We start from the raw sequence: 12431 nt of genomic DNA, 5'->3' as shown, positions 1-12431 counted from the left end.
TGTGATGTCATGGCTGATTATAGATTACATCATTTGCTGTGCTTCATGGGACGAGTAGTTCATGGCAAGTTTTGCAAGGTTATGCCTTGTTTGATTTATTTTATTTATTTTTTTAAATAAATATAGTTTTCTTCCAATCAAATGCTGAAATATTGTGAATTTGGTTGTTTTTGAAGTTTTACTTCAAAATGAAATGAATGAACACAGCAAGGCGGATGAAACAACGGATGAAAAGGACGAAGACAAAAAAACACCGTAAGTCCATACGTTTTTAGTTTTTTTCTTCCAAGTTGGGTTGCTTTTGGGTGGATTAATTATTTTAAAAATAAATTAAAAATAGTCTACAGCAAGGTAGTTGATAAAATGGGCAGACAAGCAAAATAACAAAGAATTTGGTCCATACTGTATGTTTTGTGCACTCTTTTCATTGTCTTCTAAAGTCTTCATTTGTCATTGCAATATTGCATTTTATATCCATTTAAATTAAAATCTTTAAATCTTTTCCTCACACGAAGCACATTACAGTATTTCATTTTTGTTTGTTTTTGAATGTGCTCAATATGAATATGACAAGCTGAGTAAAGATTCTGGGCCCTATTTTAACGATCTGAAACGCGAGTATCAAACGCGAAACGCAAGTAACTTTGTGGGCGGATATCAGGCGCTGTTGCTATTATACCGGCGGGATAAATGACTCTTGCGCCCGACGCAAATCTAAAATGGGTTGGTCTGAAGTAGCTACATTACTCATAGGTGTGGTTCGGCCGTAACGTGAAATAAACCAATCAGAGCGACATCTCACTTTCCCTTTAAAAGCAGGCGCGCTTGTTCCATGGCGGATTGCTATTATAACAGCGGATTTGCCAGGCGCACGCCAGGAGCGGTTCACAGCCGAGGAGACCGACGTTCTCATCAGGGCCGTAAAAGACAGAGAAGTGACGTATGGGGATGGGAGAAACCCACCCAAATTAGCTTCGGCTAAACAGGCGTATAATAATTTGGGTAAATGTGTAAGCTAGAGGTATGCCTATTTTTTCACATCTTCAAGGAATATTTTTCCTTGTAATTATGTATGGTTTGCAAATATGAAACTGCTGCGTCTGTGTAGATGAGAGAAGCAAAGTGTATGTGCGTTTTGCACACGCTACATTATGGCCAAGCATGCGCCCTTAAAATAGCATCTGAATAACACGCCACTGACTTTAGACTAGGTATTTCCTGGTCTGTGGCGGAAATTTTTTCTGAAACTGCAAAATAGCACCAGGGAAAGTTTGCGCCGGAACACGCCACCTCTTTTCGCTGAACCGCCCCCGGGAGTGCAAGTTCATTCCAGAATTTACCAACGTGCGTCTGTGGAGGGAAAAGTTCGCTGTGCAAAATACGAATGATACATGCGTTGGTGTACAAAGTCAATTGCGCTGGGTGCAAGATAGGGCCCTCTGTGTTCATATCATCATGACAGTGATTCACAGTCATTTTTGGGTGAACTATCGCTTAAAGTAATGCTGCAGCGGTGCAGCAAACGCTTTGTACGTTCCTCATTAGTTTTCTCACTGTATCCGAATGTCACATCTCACTTTCTTTTATTCTGACTCTCCCTCATTCCTGTGATTCGTCGTCTCCCAGGGCTTCAGAAATATTGTGTTGTGGGTGGAAGAGTTTCTGTCTAACCTGGAAAAGTGCAGCGGTTCTGATATCTCCCATAAAAGCCTTGACTCTGTGCCACAGCCATTAGAATTCCACAGAGGACAGAAGAAGGGTGATGTGTACAATTCACCAAAAAAACTCTCACTATCTCTATCCCTCAGCCATCACTTTACCTCCTGTTCTCACGCTCTCATTCATGCCGTTCTCTCTCTCTTTCTCTCACCTGTCCTCTCTCTCCTCAGGCGAACTTATGTGGCTGATAAAAGGAAGGGTTTTCAAAGGCTTCAGCACTTCAGCACTTCCGATGTATTATTCTGGCCAGAAAATCCCTGGCAAAAATTGCATTCCATTTTCCCTACTCATAATCTCTTCTGCTTCATCCTCTTTAGAAAGCCAGAAGCCAGCTGATTGGATGTCAGCAGAATAATTTAGTAGAAGAGAGAACACGCGGGGACGTTTTTTTTTTTGTCAGTGAGGAAATTCTCGTCTTTGTGAGACATCTGAATCCATCACAGTCACCGAGACAGAAAGTGTTGAGAAGGTATGTCAGTGTGTGTTTGTGTATGTCTGAAGTGTGATAAAGATTTACTGTCATCCCACAACCCCAAAATGAGGAAGAACAAAGACAATTCATCATTTAGTTGATTTATTGTGATGTCATAATGTCATTTTTTTATTGCACACTGCACCGTGGGTACTGTTCTATTGCTTTGTGTTCAAACCAAAAAGTTCAGTGCCTTCCTGAAGTACGTTATACCTCTTTTACAGATCTGAAGGAGATTTTTTTTTTTAGTGAGAAATCTTTTTAACCCTTACATACAACTTTGAAATCACCCCAAATTGTTCTTGATACATCCAATGAACATGCTGTTTCAGAAAAACAGTTTGAAAAAAGTATATGGGATTGACAAATGTACCGTTTTTACTAACAGATTTGACTCTAAATTAACCTCTACATACAACAGAAAACAAAACCAATCCCATTCTCAAACTCTCAGGCCCGCGTGGAAGCAGTTCCGTGGATTTTCACAGAATTGGAACGCCTGTCCTTCATAAAGTAATACACACTCCTCCTGTGTTCATTCAATAAATATTTTGGCTAATTTGATGATACTTTCAGCTTCCGATAAGACAGAATCCCTAATACAGCTTTGTTTAACACAATTTTGCAAAAAGTACAGAAAATATGGGGAATAAATGTGCAGATACCATTTGGACCTGCCCTTGAGTCTTGCCTATAACCTTAGTGACAAATAACCATAGTAAACATCAAGATTTGTTTGTATTATGTATATATTATTTGGATTTAGTTTTTATTCTAAATATATTCTATATAAAATATTTTCGCAACTACTCCCCACAATTTCCTCCTCTGCCCAGACACTGAAAGGGATTGTTCACTCAAAACAGTCATCATGTTCTCATCCTCATGACTTTCTATATTCTGCAAAACGCAAAATAAGCTAATTTAAAGAGTGTTTCAAAAATATTTTCTTGTGTTTCACAGAAGAAAGATAGTCATACAGGTTTGGAAAGACATGAGTAAATGATGACAGAATTTTCATTCCTGGGTGAACTATCCCTTTAACAGGCGTTTTGTAGCTCTCTGATCACATGCTACACCCTTCGCTAGTTACTGATTGTAGTTCTGCTCACACATCAATTGAACTTGCTCTTAAAATTCAGATGTGACTCCTGTAAGAGTCAAGTAGTCAATTTGGTTGCCTAACCTGATTTAACCAAGTGCAACATGTTCCTGGATCAACATCAAAATCAACCAATCAGATTTGAAGGACAAGTTTACAGTTTATGTAAAGTTTAGGCTTACAGTAAGGGTTTGATGTCTTGTTCACCTCTGATTTTGGGGATAACTTAGGGGTAGGGGTAGGGTTAGGTTGAGGGGTAGGGATATGGTTAGGACTACATTTTCGGACAGGAATGTCAAAATATGTTGACCCAGGAACGCGTCTAACTCGACTGGTTATAGGTTGTCTGTTTCTTTCACAACCAAACTGTTTATAAACCTCACCAAACAGGACTGACAAGCGTATTCTGCTGTGGTGTTTGAAGATTTTATGTCAAACATGAACATTTATATTAAAGTTTTCTTTAAACTTTTCCACCCAGTGACTCGTTTAGACACAGCTGGCTGATTCTGCAGTAAGACTCTCGATCTCTACTCTGACTTGAATGAAATTGCTGCAGTGGGTGAGGGAGGCTCTCTCTCGATTTGTGTTTATGCGCAGACTGCAGTCTCGCCTCCCTTCTAAACCATATCTAAGCCACTCAGATGAAACCGCACATTTGACTTTTTCCCTCTTCTCTCAAAAACATTCTTAAAGAGACTAAGGCTGGAATGAGGACCCCTAGCAACTTAGCGTGTGGAAAGAGGATGTGTGCAGATTTTGGGGTGGTGTTGCCTCGCCACAAAAGCACAGAGTTGCTGAGTATCATGCTGGAGTTTATGGGGCAGCAAACTGCTTTACATAACTCCATGATGTTTTTCTCCCTACATTCACTTACTTGTTAACTTTCTTTATTTGTTTTGTAGGAGCAAAGTATTGTAAGAATTTATACTGTAGATCTTGCCTGTGTAAAAGTGACCACCACAGTACTGGTTTCCAGGGTGTTGCTATGCATTTGCTAAGGAGTTCTAAGTGGTTTTTAGCATGTTACTTACTATGCAGGTTCTAGGGTGTTATGGGTGGTTTTTAGAATATCATTGTGCTAGGATGTTGTAGGTGGTTTCCAGGGTGTTGCTATGCGGTTGCTAATGTGTTCTAAGTGTTTTTTTTAGCATGTTACTTACTATGCAGGTTCTAAGGTTTTCTGAGTGGTTTTAGAATGTCATTGTGCTAGGGTGTTGCTAGGATGTTGTAGGTGGTTTCCAGGGTGTTGCTATGCAGTTGCTTAGGTGTTCTAAGTGGTTTTTAGCATGTTACTTACTATGCAGATTTTTTGAATGTTCTGGGTGGTTTATAAAATGTAATTGTGCTAGGGTGTTGTAGGTGGTTTCCAGGGTGTTGCTATGCAGTTGCTAAGGTGTTCTAAGTGGTTTTTAGCATGTTGCTAAGCAGTTGCTTTACTGCGTGTTTAACTCATGTTACTGGGCAGATGCAAGGGTGTTCTGAGTGGTTTTTATCATTACTCTGCAGTTGCTAGGATATTTTGATCAGTTTCCAGGACATTGCTATGCAGTTGCTAAGGTGGTCTGAGAGTTGTTTACCATGTTACTAGGGTGTTTTGGCTGGTTTCCAAGGCTTTGCTGTCTGGGTAGTCCATATCTATTCTGATCCATATAGATATAGCTTTAATTCCTACTTCAATGCTAGTCCAATGGATGTTTACAAGACTTAATTTGTCAGGCACAAATTGTTGATTTTAATTACATAACGTCATTTACTTAGGATTAGGTTTGTTGAAATTCCTAAGCCTACTTTTCAGCAGTATTAATCACTAATTAGTGAGTGAAAAGGGGAAAAACTGAGGAGTGAGGAAGCATATATATATATATATATAGTAGCCTATATATATATATATGGGTTTGGCTGCATTTTGATTGTATGTGTGTTGAAAGACTAAATCTGTCATCGATTGGCTGTTTTTCTGTTATCTGATTTTATCACTCCTGCTGTGCATGTTCACCTCGTGGTACTGTTAACTGACACACAAATGATTTCCTTTGCTGCCATACTGATGAATTATGAATGTTGAGAGCTTTAGCATTTCTAGGTTACTGTTACATATTTGTTTACTATATCTCTTCATGACGGGCCAAGAATGGATGATCCTTAAATTACATGATACAGTTTGACACTTGCATTAGGTAACGTGATATTTTACAGAATCCCTTGAGGCCAAGCGATGGCCGCGAGCTAAAAACATTAAAACTTTTAACATTTTAGTGCTCCATAAATCGTCAGCTTGTCGAAGAACCCGAGCGTCCCTCTTTCTTCCAAACGAACCAACAGAAAAACATAGAAATGTATAAAACTTCTGAAATGTAAAAAAAGATGTCTGTAAAAAAAATGGCCCAATTCCCTCTCACCAAAAGGCTCTGAGGAACCTCTCATATTAAAACCATAGGACAAATGATAAGGCACAACAAGCTGATATCGAACAACAGAATACATTTTACATTCACTGCATCACAAAGCATTTCCCACGTCAGAAACGTAACCGATAATCTATTTTTCCACTTAAATGGTGCCGGTGCCAGAGTTGGGTTAGCAACATAATAATAGGTCATAATTGAGCAGCAAAGAAGACTGGAGTAATGATGCTGAAAATACAGATTTGCCAGTGCAGAAATAAATTACATTCAAAACAGTTCTTTTAAATTATAAATGCTGTTTTTACTATATTTTTGATCAAATATGTATATTTTCAAATATATCACAGTTTATGTTTTTGTGGTTTTGAAAACAGTTTTTGGAGAGGACATTAACCTATTGTTTGCCCTTGGACAGTACTGTTTCCTGGTTTGTAACAAGCCGGTTTAAGGGGCTTTTCTTTAGCAAATCAACTTTTATCCAATCGAAAAGTGCAGGATGGCAACAGCACCATGATGGCAGTAAGTGTCAACTTTGTAAGATTCACTTTACCTCACATGCTCATGTTCCAGACTTCCCATCCCTGAAGGCTACTCGTCACAGGCAGTGTAAACATATATAAGGAGACTGCATATCTGTGCTGCAACATAAACATGCATCACAGCCATCTCAGCGTAATGCTTATGAGATGCAGTTAATGTAATATGCTTTCAGATGTCATGACACTTTACTAAAATGGTGTTGTAACCTCTGGTATCAAGCCACTGCCAGTAATGAGACGACGTGAAGTTTGAGGCGGGAGCGCTCACTCGATGGTTTTCCTGCTCTGGACCTCGTGACCAGCGTAATACTGTCGTCGTGTGCTGTTAAAACCATCGGTTAAGATTCTGTACAAAATGTACAACATAGAAATACACACAGTTTAGATTATTACAATGAGGCCTACAAAAGAAAACGACCACAAATTGTGTCCAGTATTGCAGGCGGAGCCATTTCTGTCAGTCTCTACTGTGGCCCAATCAAAAACTGGTTCGAGTTTTACATCATCACATCATGGCCGTTTACAACATACATAATAAAGCTATCAAAACAACAGTTTCCAAAATCTCTCTATAAAGGATTTTTTTGTTCTTTTGTTTCTCTACAACAATGTCAGTTAATATTTACAACGAGCCCTAAAAATAATTTAATAATAAATCATAATCATACACACTTTCTACACATTGTAGGCAGACCTAGTTCTTGGGCAGAGCACAATGTGTGCTGATTGGCTAACAGTCGCTAAGGAGCAGGAGTCTGGAGGAGGGGGCGGGGTCACAGAGAGGAAGTGGTGGAGTCAACAATCTCTCTTCCGTTGCACACCGTCGGAACGAAGTTGGCGCTCACGGATGCTTAAGGAAGAAAGAGCGAAAGGAGAATTAGACAAATGCAAAGAAGGTAAGGAAAAAGGCATGTACTGTAAAAGCAGTGGGACATAATATGAAGTAATTTTATATCATGGTAAAGCTATACAGTAGTGGCTAAAAGTGATGTCCGGAGTGGATATTTGTTTTTAATGACCCTACAAGTTCAAATAAACCATCAAAATATGAGGGAAGAACAAAACACTAAACTTGGTTAAGGCATTTAAAAATGCCTGCAAACTACAGCTACAGGTTTTATTTTAATATGCAAAAAAGCTTACAGGAAAAAGCATACATTGACTACAACATAATCAGTTATTAATACTTTGTTGATTCTCTTGTTTATGCATGTGTTCATACTTTCTTTCTATGACAGCCAGGCCAAAATATAACAAATACAACAAATAACTCAAAGCATAACTGTGCAATATGCTTACAATTTTTTTTAATAGTATTTGAACAAAGGGTGAAGATGTAAGTTTTCTTAGGCCGGACATCACTTTTGGCCACTCCTGTATATATCATAATGTAGTTATGTTTGCAAGAAATTGAATCCAAACATTTTTTAGATATTACATAACCATGCAGTAATGCATATTTTTTGATTAGCCAGTTCTTTTACATTTATTTATGTATTAATTTCTGTTATATACTGCAAATCTGACATATGGTAAATAGTAGGTAATCACTTAACAAGGTATTCCATGCATAATACAAATTTGCATACTGTGTGTGCATGCCATATACCGCAGCAAAAGTGATAGTATGTTAGAATGCGACTCTGATGGCCAACTTCAAAAAGGCACCACAAAAACTTTTTTTCACAAAGTTTACCGACAACTTTTCCCACATTTGATTCTCCTCTCATCACCTCCCTCCCCCTCTTTTCCCTCCTAGCGTGTGACTGTATGTGATCTCTGCTCTGCACTCCGCAGCGTCTTCTCTTCTTTGCAGTGTCTGTCATGTTATTTATTAGACGAATGAAATGTAAATAAAGATGAAACTGTTTACCTGATCTGTTTTTGTGCTTGTGAATAATGCATCAGAGCAGAAGTTGTTGTCTGTGCACACATGGGCTTATTACCCACCATTAGGCGACAGAACGGCCTCTCCCTACCGCACCTTTCCTCTGTGCTCTTACACAACCGCTCTGTGTGACAATGCTGACATTAAAATCCTCAGTGTAAATTGGCATATCAAAGGGCTGTAATCACTACAAACCGCCTGTGTAAGCACTGCAGAAAGTTCAACATTGACAACCAGTTTTATTTAGAGCACAAATAAATTTCTTCGCAGCATTTTCTCAATTATGCCATTTCTGTTTTTTTTTTTTTTTTTTGTTTTTTTTTGTGGGTCGTGTCATCATGGTTGCAATTCTGCATGCTTGTGTATGTTATACATTATCACATTAGGCACATAATGCCATAACCATGGTGCAAAATCCACAGTAACAAAACTGTGGTTGCTAAAGTTTCTGAGAGGTTGCTATGGCATTGCTTGGGTGTTTTGAATTGTTGTTAGTGTTCTAAGCATAGATATGTATACGTAGATTCCACATTCGACCGCTCCAGACACGCCATTGGTCACATCTGCAGAAGTATATTGCAGATATTCATACATGCGTCTAAGTACGGTTGCAGACGCACAGTAGACTTGTGTCTCATGTTTATGGACCGGCTGTGACCGTTCCAAAATGGTGGACGGCCTCCGTATAGCAGCCCATAGACACAGCTGCTAATTAGACATCTTTGTATATATACAGTTGTGGTCAGAATTAATGACACCCCTGGTAAATATGATAAAAAATGGCTGTAAAAAATAAATCTGCATTGTTTATCCTTTTGATCTTTCATTTGCAAAAATCTAACATTTCATTAAAGTAAAAGAATTGAAAGTGGGGGAGAAATCGCATTATGAAATAAATGTTTTTTAGGGGCACCCCTAGAATTTTTCTATGCGTAAAATATCTCTGAAGTATATTCCCATTAATATTTACCTTTTTTTTTTTTTTTTTTTTTAGCACACCAGGGTCACTAGGAACATGAAAATGTCTAGCTATGACTTCTTGTTTCACAGGAGTATAAATATGAGGAAACACAAAGGCCAAATTCCCTTAATCATTCGTCACAATGAGTAAAACCAAAGAATATAGTTCTGATGTGCAGCAAAATATTGTTGAGCTTCACAAAATAGAAAGTGGCTGTAAGAAAATATCTAAAGTATTGAAAATCCCCATTTCCACCATCAGGGTAAAAGAAGTTCCAATCAACTAAAGATGTTACGAATCTGCCAGGAAGAGGACGTGTGTCTATATTGTCTTAATGCACGGCGAGGAGGAAAGTTTGAGTGGCCAAAGATTCTCCAAGGATCACAGATGGAGAATTGCAGAGATTACTTGAGTCTTAGGGTCAGAAAGCCTAAAAAAATATATCAAACAACCCCTACATCACCACATGTTGTTTGAGAGGGTTTCAAGAAAAATCGTCCTCGCTCCTCCAAAAACAAACTCCAGCATATTCAGTTGTCAGACACGACTGGAACTTCAAAAGGGACTGGATTCTATGGTAAGATGAAACAAAAAAAGGGCTTTTTGGAAGCAAACCAACCAGATGTGTTTGGTGCAAACAGGGATAAAAAGTACCCCATGCCCATGGTTAAATATACTGCTTGATCTTTAATGTTGTGGGCCTATTTATTTGCTGGAGGTCCTGGACATCTTGTTCAGATACATGGTATTATGGATTCTAGCAAATACCAACAGATAAAAAATCTAAACCTGACGGCCTCTGCTAGAAATCTTATCATGGGCCGTAGTTGGATCTTCCATCAGGACAACGGTCCAAAACAAACATCAAAATCAACACAAAAATGTGTCACTGAGCACAAAATGAAGCTTCTGCCATGACCGTCCCAGTTCCCTAAACTGAACCCTATAGAAAATGAGTGGGGTGAACTGAAGAGAAGAAGCACTAACATGAACATGTGAATCTGAAGGATCTGGAGAGATTCTGTATTGAAGGAATGGTCTCTGATCTCTTGTCAGTTGTTCTACAAACTCATCAGGCATTATAGGAGAAAACACAGAGCTGTTATCTTGGCAAAGGGAGGTTGAAAAAAGTATTTAATAACAGGGAGCCAATAATTATGGCAAGTGTCAGGAAGGTAACGACGGCGAGTAAAGCGAGTTACCACTTCTGCTAGTTTTACTGAGATATCTTATCTCGTTCGAATTGGCCATTATTGTTACAGACGTCCTGTGGTAAAATTACATTACTCCATCTACCCTTGTTAAGCTAATCCCGTCCGAATAGGGCTAAAGTCACACAATTTGCTGTATTTGTGTCCATGGCATAAATGTAAAGTAAAGGCAATACTTACAGTCAGTGTTCAAATGTTTCTATCTAAAATACAGTATCTGTTTGTTTGTGAGTAGGTCTCACCATGGGACGCGTAGCTTGTGGCCGGCCCGCTTACACTGAACCGGTTCATGTTTAACCGATGACTGGTGACGTTCTTCTGAGGCTGGAACATGATGATGTGGACTTTGGGGGCAAACATGCAGCCCAGCACCACAAATCCGCTCAGACTGACAGATATACACATGGTTGTGGTTTGGACCTGAAAGAGAGAGGACAAACACAATTTATTTCTCACCCATCATTCTCTACGGTGACTCATTTATTCCGATAATCAGAAGCTATTAGTTGTGACTATCAAGAACCCCTTGGCTAATAAAGAGGTAGAGCACGGGGGTATAATAACAGTGACATTTAGCAAAGTGCTGCGTAAATAGCATTTGATTAGAAGTAGTTGAATGTCTCCCATTAGCAACAATTTTCCTCCCAGTTTTAGATCTTCGTGTTGTTCCCCGCAGTCCCCCGTCAAGGCGCACCGCTGTGAGTGAAGGGATAAGAGGATGGATATAACACTAAACTGAACAGGGATCTCTCAACCCCAGGGGAACACAATGCTGTTCCGCTTAAGGAACAATTTCACAGGGAGCTAAATGAATGGTATGATCTGTTTCAGTTAGACCTTTATCTCAATATGAATTATCAGTGGGTTTAAATACTGCAAGTTCCCTATTCGCCTACGTTCATGTCCTAAAAATACGCAAACCGATTAGATGTTCTATTAGTCTTGCTCATATTTTCTGCAGTGTTATCAGCATGAGCCATCTACAAAGCTGTCCTTATTCTGTTGTGTTGTCCTCGGTTGATTGGTGGCTCTGATCATGCGGCTGCATGCATTTGCACTCGGGTTTCTGTATCTTTCAACTATCCTGTGCTTCCACAGGCATCAGCATTGTGGGCGAATAGTCTCTGAGGGCCACGTCTCTTGAGCAAAGAGCCTCTCTTCGCACTTCATTGACTACGGCCTAGTAAGACCCATTTTTGTCCTGCTCCCTGCAAGAAATCCTCCTTGCGTCAGCAGGCCATCTACGTCTGGCAATGCTGTTTGGGTACTTCAAGTTTCTATTGGATTCACTCGGTGTGGTGAATGACAAGCTCAGTTATAGACCCGCTCAGACACTGTCACACTGAATCACTCTATATGTTATATATTTGTTGCATCAACGAGCTATTGAGAAGTTTTCTGTTGAGGCTACGTGTTTGCTGAGGATTTAAATTTGTCAACAGATTTCTATCTGACAGATCTTCTTGCTTGGTGTAATTCCTAATACACGTAACAGCTATCTGAACAGCAGGCATCTTGCAGTCCCACAAGCACGGATACAAGACAACATTGTCTGTCTGTTTTGCATGTTAATGGATTTTTTTTCTGGTTCCACTTTTCAGCTCAGATCAGTTTGATTCATTCTCACTAAATTAGATTAAATCTAGCTTTGTTCAGTTAGCTTCAGGTACTTTCATTTGATTTGAGCAGAGTTTCTGCTTATGTCAGACAGGACAGGGCAAAGTAGTTATGCTAAGAATTGGTTACTTTTAAATTCATGAGTTGGAATTTTAATTAATTTGTCCAGACCCCAAAGGAGAGTTGAATTCATTTAGAATTGTACAGTAAAAAATATGGTTGTAATTTAAGTGAAAAATTAAAGAATGAACCCCCAGAATTGGGGCAGAAGGTCCCAAATGGCATTTCGTTGATGGTGTTTTTATTAATATAATAATCTGTAACATTAATAGTTATTATTCATTTACTCCAAGAATTAGATTTGGCATATAGAAGGCATATAGATTTTTCAACATTTATTTTGTGTTTCATAGAAGAAAATAAGGCCCTGTCCCAAATGGCACACTTCATATACACTTTCGGTCTTGTGGACTTACAATGGCTGCTGCATGTGCGTGTCCGTTAAGTCCATGAG

The 12431-nt window shown here is 39.0% G+C and overlaps 2 protein-coding genes across 6 annotated transcripts in view; one reads left to right on the top strand and one right to left on the bottom strand.

Annotated features, from left to right (window-relative positions):
- Positions 1-7006, top strand: part of elapor2a (endosome-lysosome associated apoptosis and autophagy regulator family member 2a) — a 37681-nt gene extending 30675 nt beyond the window's left edge. For both annotated transcript variants that reach the window (XM_079874274.1, XM_079874273.1), the window contains exons 22-23: positions 2037-2188; positions 6929-7006. In XM_079874274.1, coding sequence (XP_079730400.1) covers positions 2037-2188; positions 6929-6938 — 162 coding nt within the window. In that variant the 3' untranslated portion in view covers positions 6939-7006. The remainder of the gene's footprint in view (positions 1-2036; positions 2189-6928) is intronic.
- Positions 7007-7013: 7 nt separating this feature from the next.
- Positions 7014-12431, bottom strand: part of grm3 (glutamate receptor, metabotropic 3) — a gene marked incomplete at its 3' end in the record, with an annotated part of 40362 nt that continues 34944 nt past the window's right edge. For all 4 annotated transcript variants that reach the window (XM_079874277.1, XM_079874279.1, XM_079874278.1 and 1 more), the window contains 2 exons: positions 10543-10720; positions 7014-7090 (listed from right to left, as the gene is read on the bottom strand). In XM_079874277.1, coding sequence (XP_079730403.1) covers positions 7014-7090; positions 10543-10720 — 255 coding nt within the window. The remainder of the gene's footprint in view (positions 7091-10542; positions 10721-12431) is intronic.

The sequence above is a fragment of the Squalius cephalus genome (genome assembly GCF_949319135.1).
Source record: "Squalius cephalus genome assembly, chromosome: 6".
Taxonomy (NCBI): domain Eukaryota; kingdom Metazoa; phylum Chordata; class Actinopteri; order Cypriniformes; family Leuciscidae; genus Squalius; species Squalius cephalus.
This window is presented reverse-complemented; position numbering and strand designations above follow the sequence as displayed.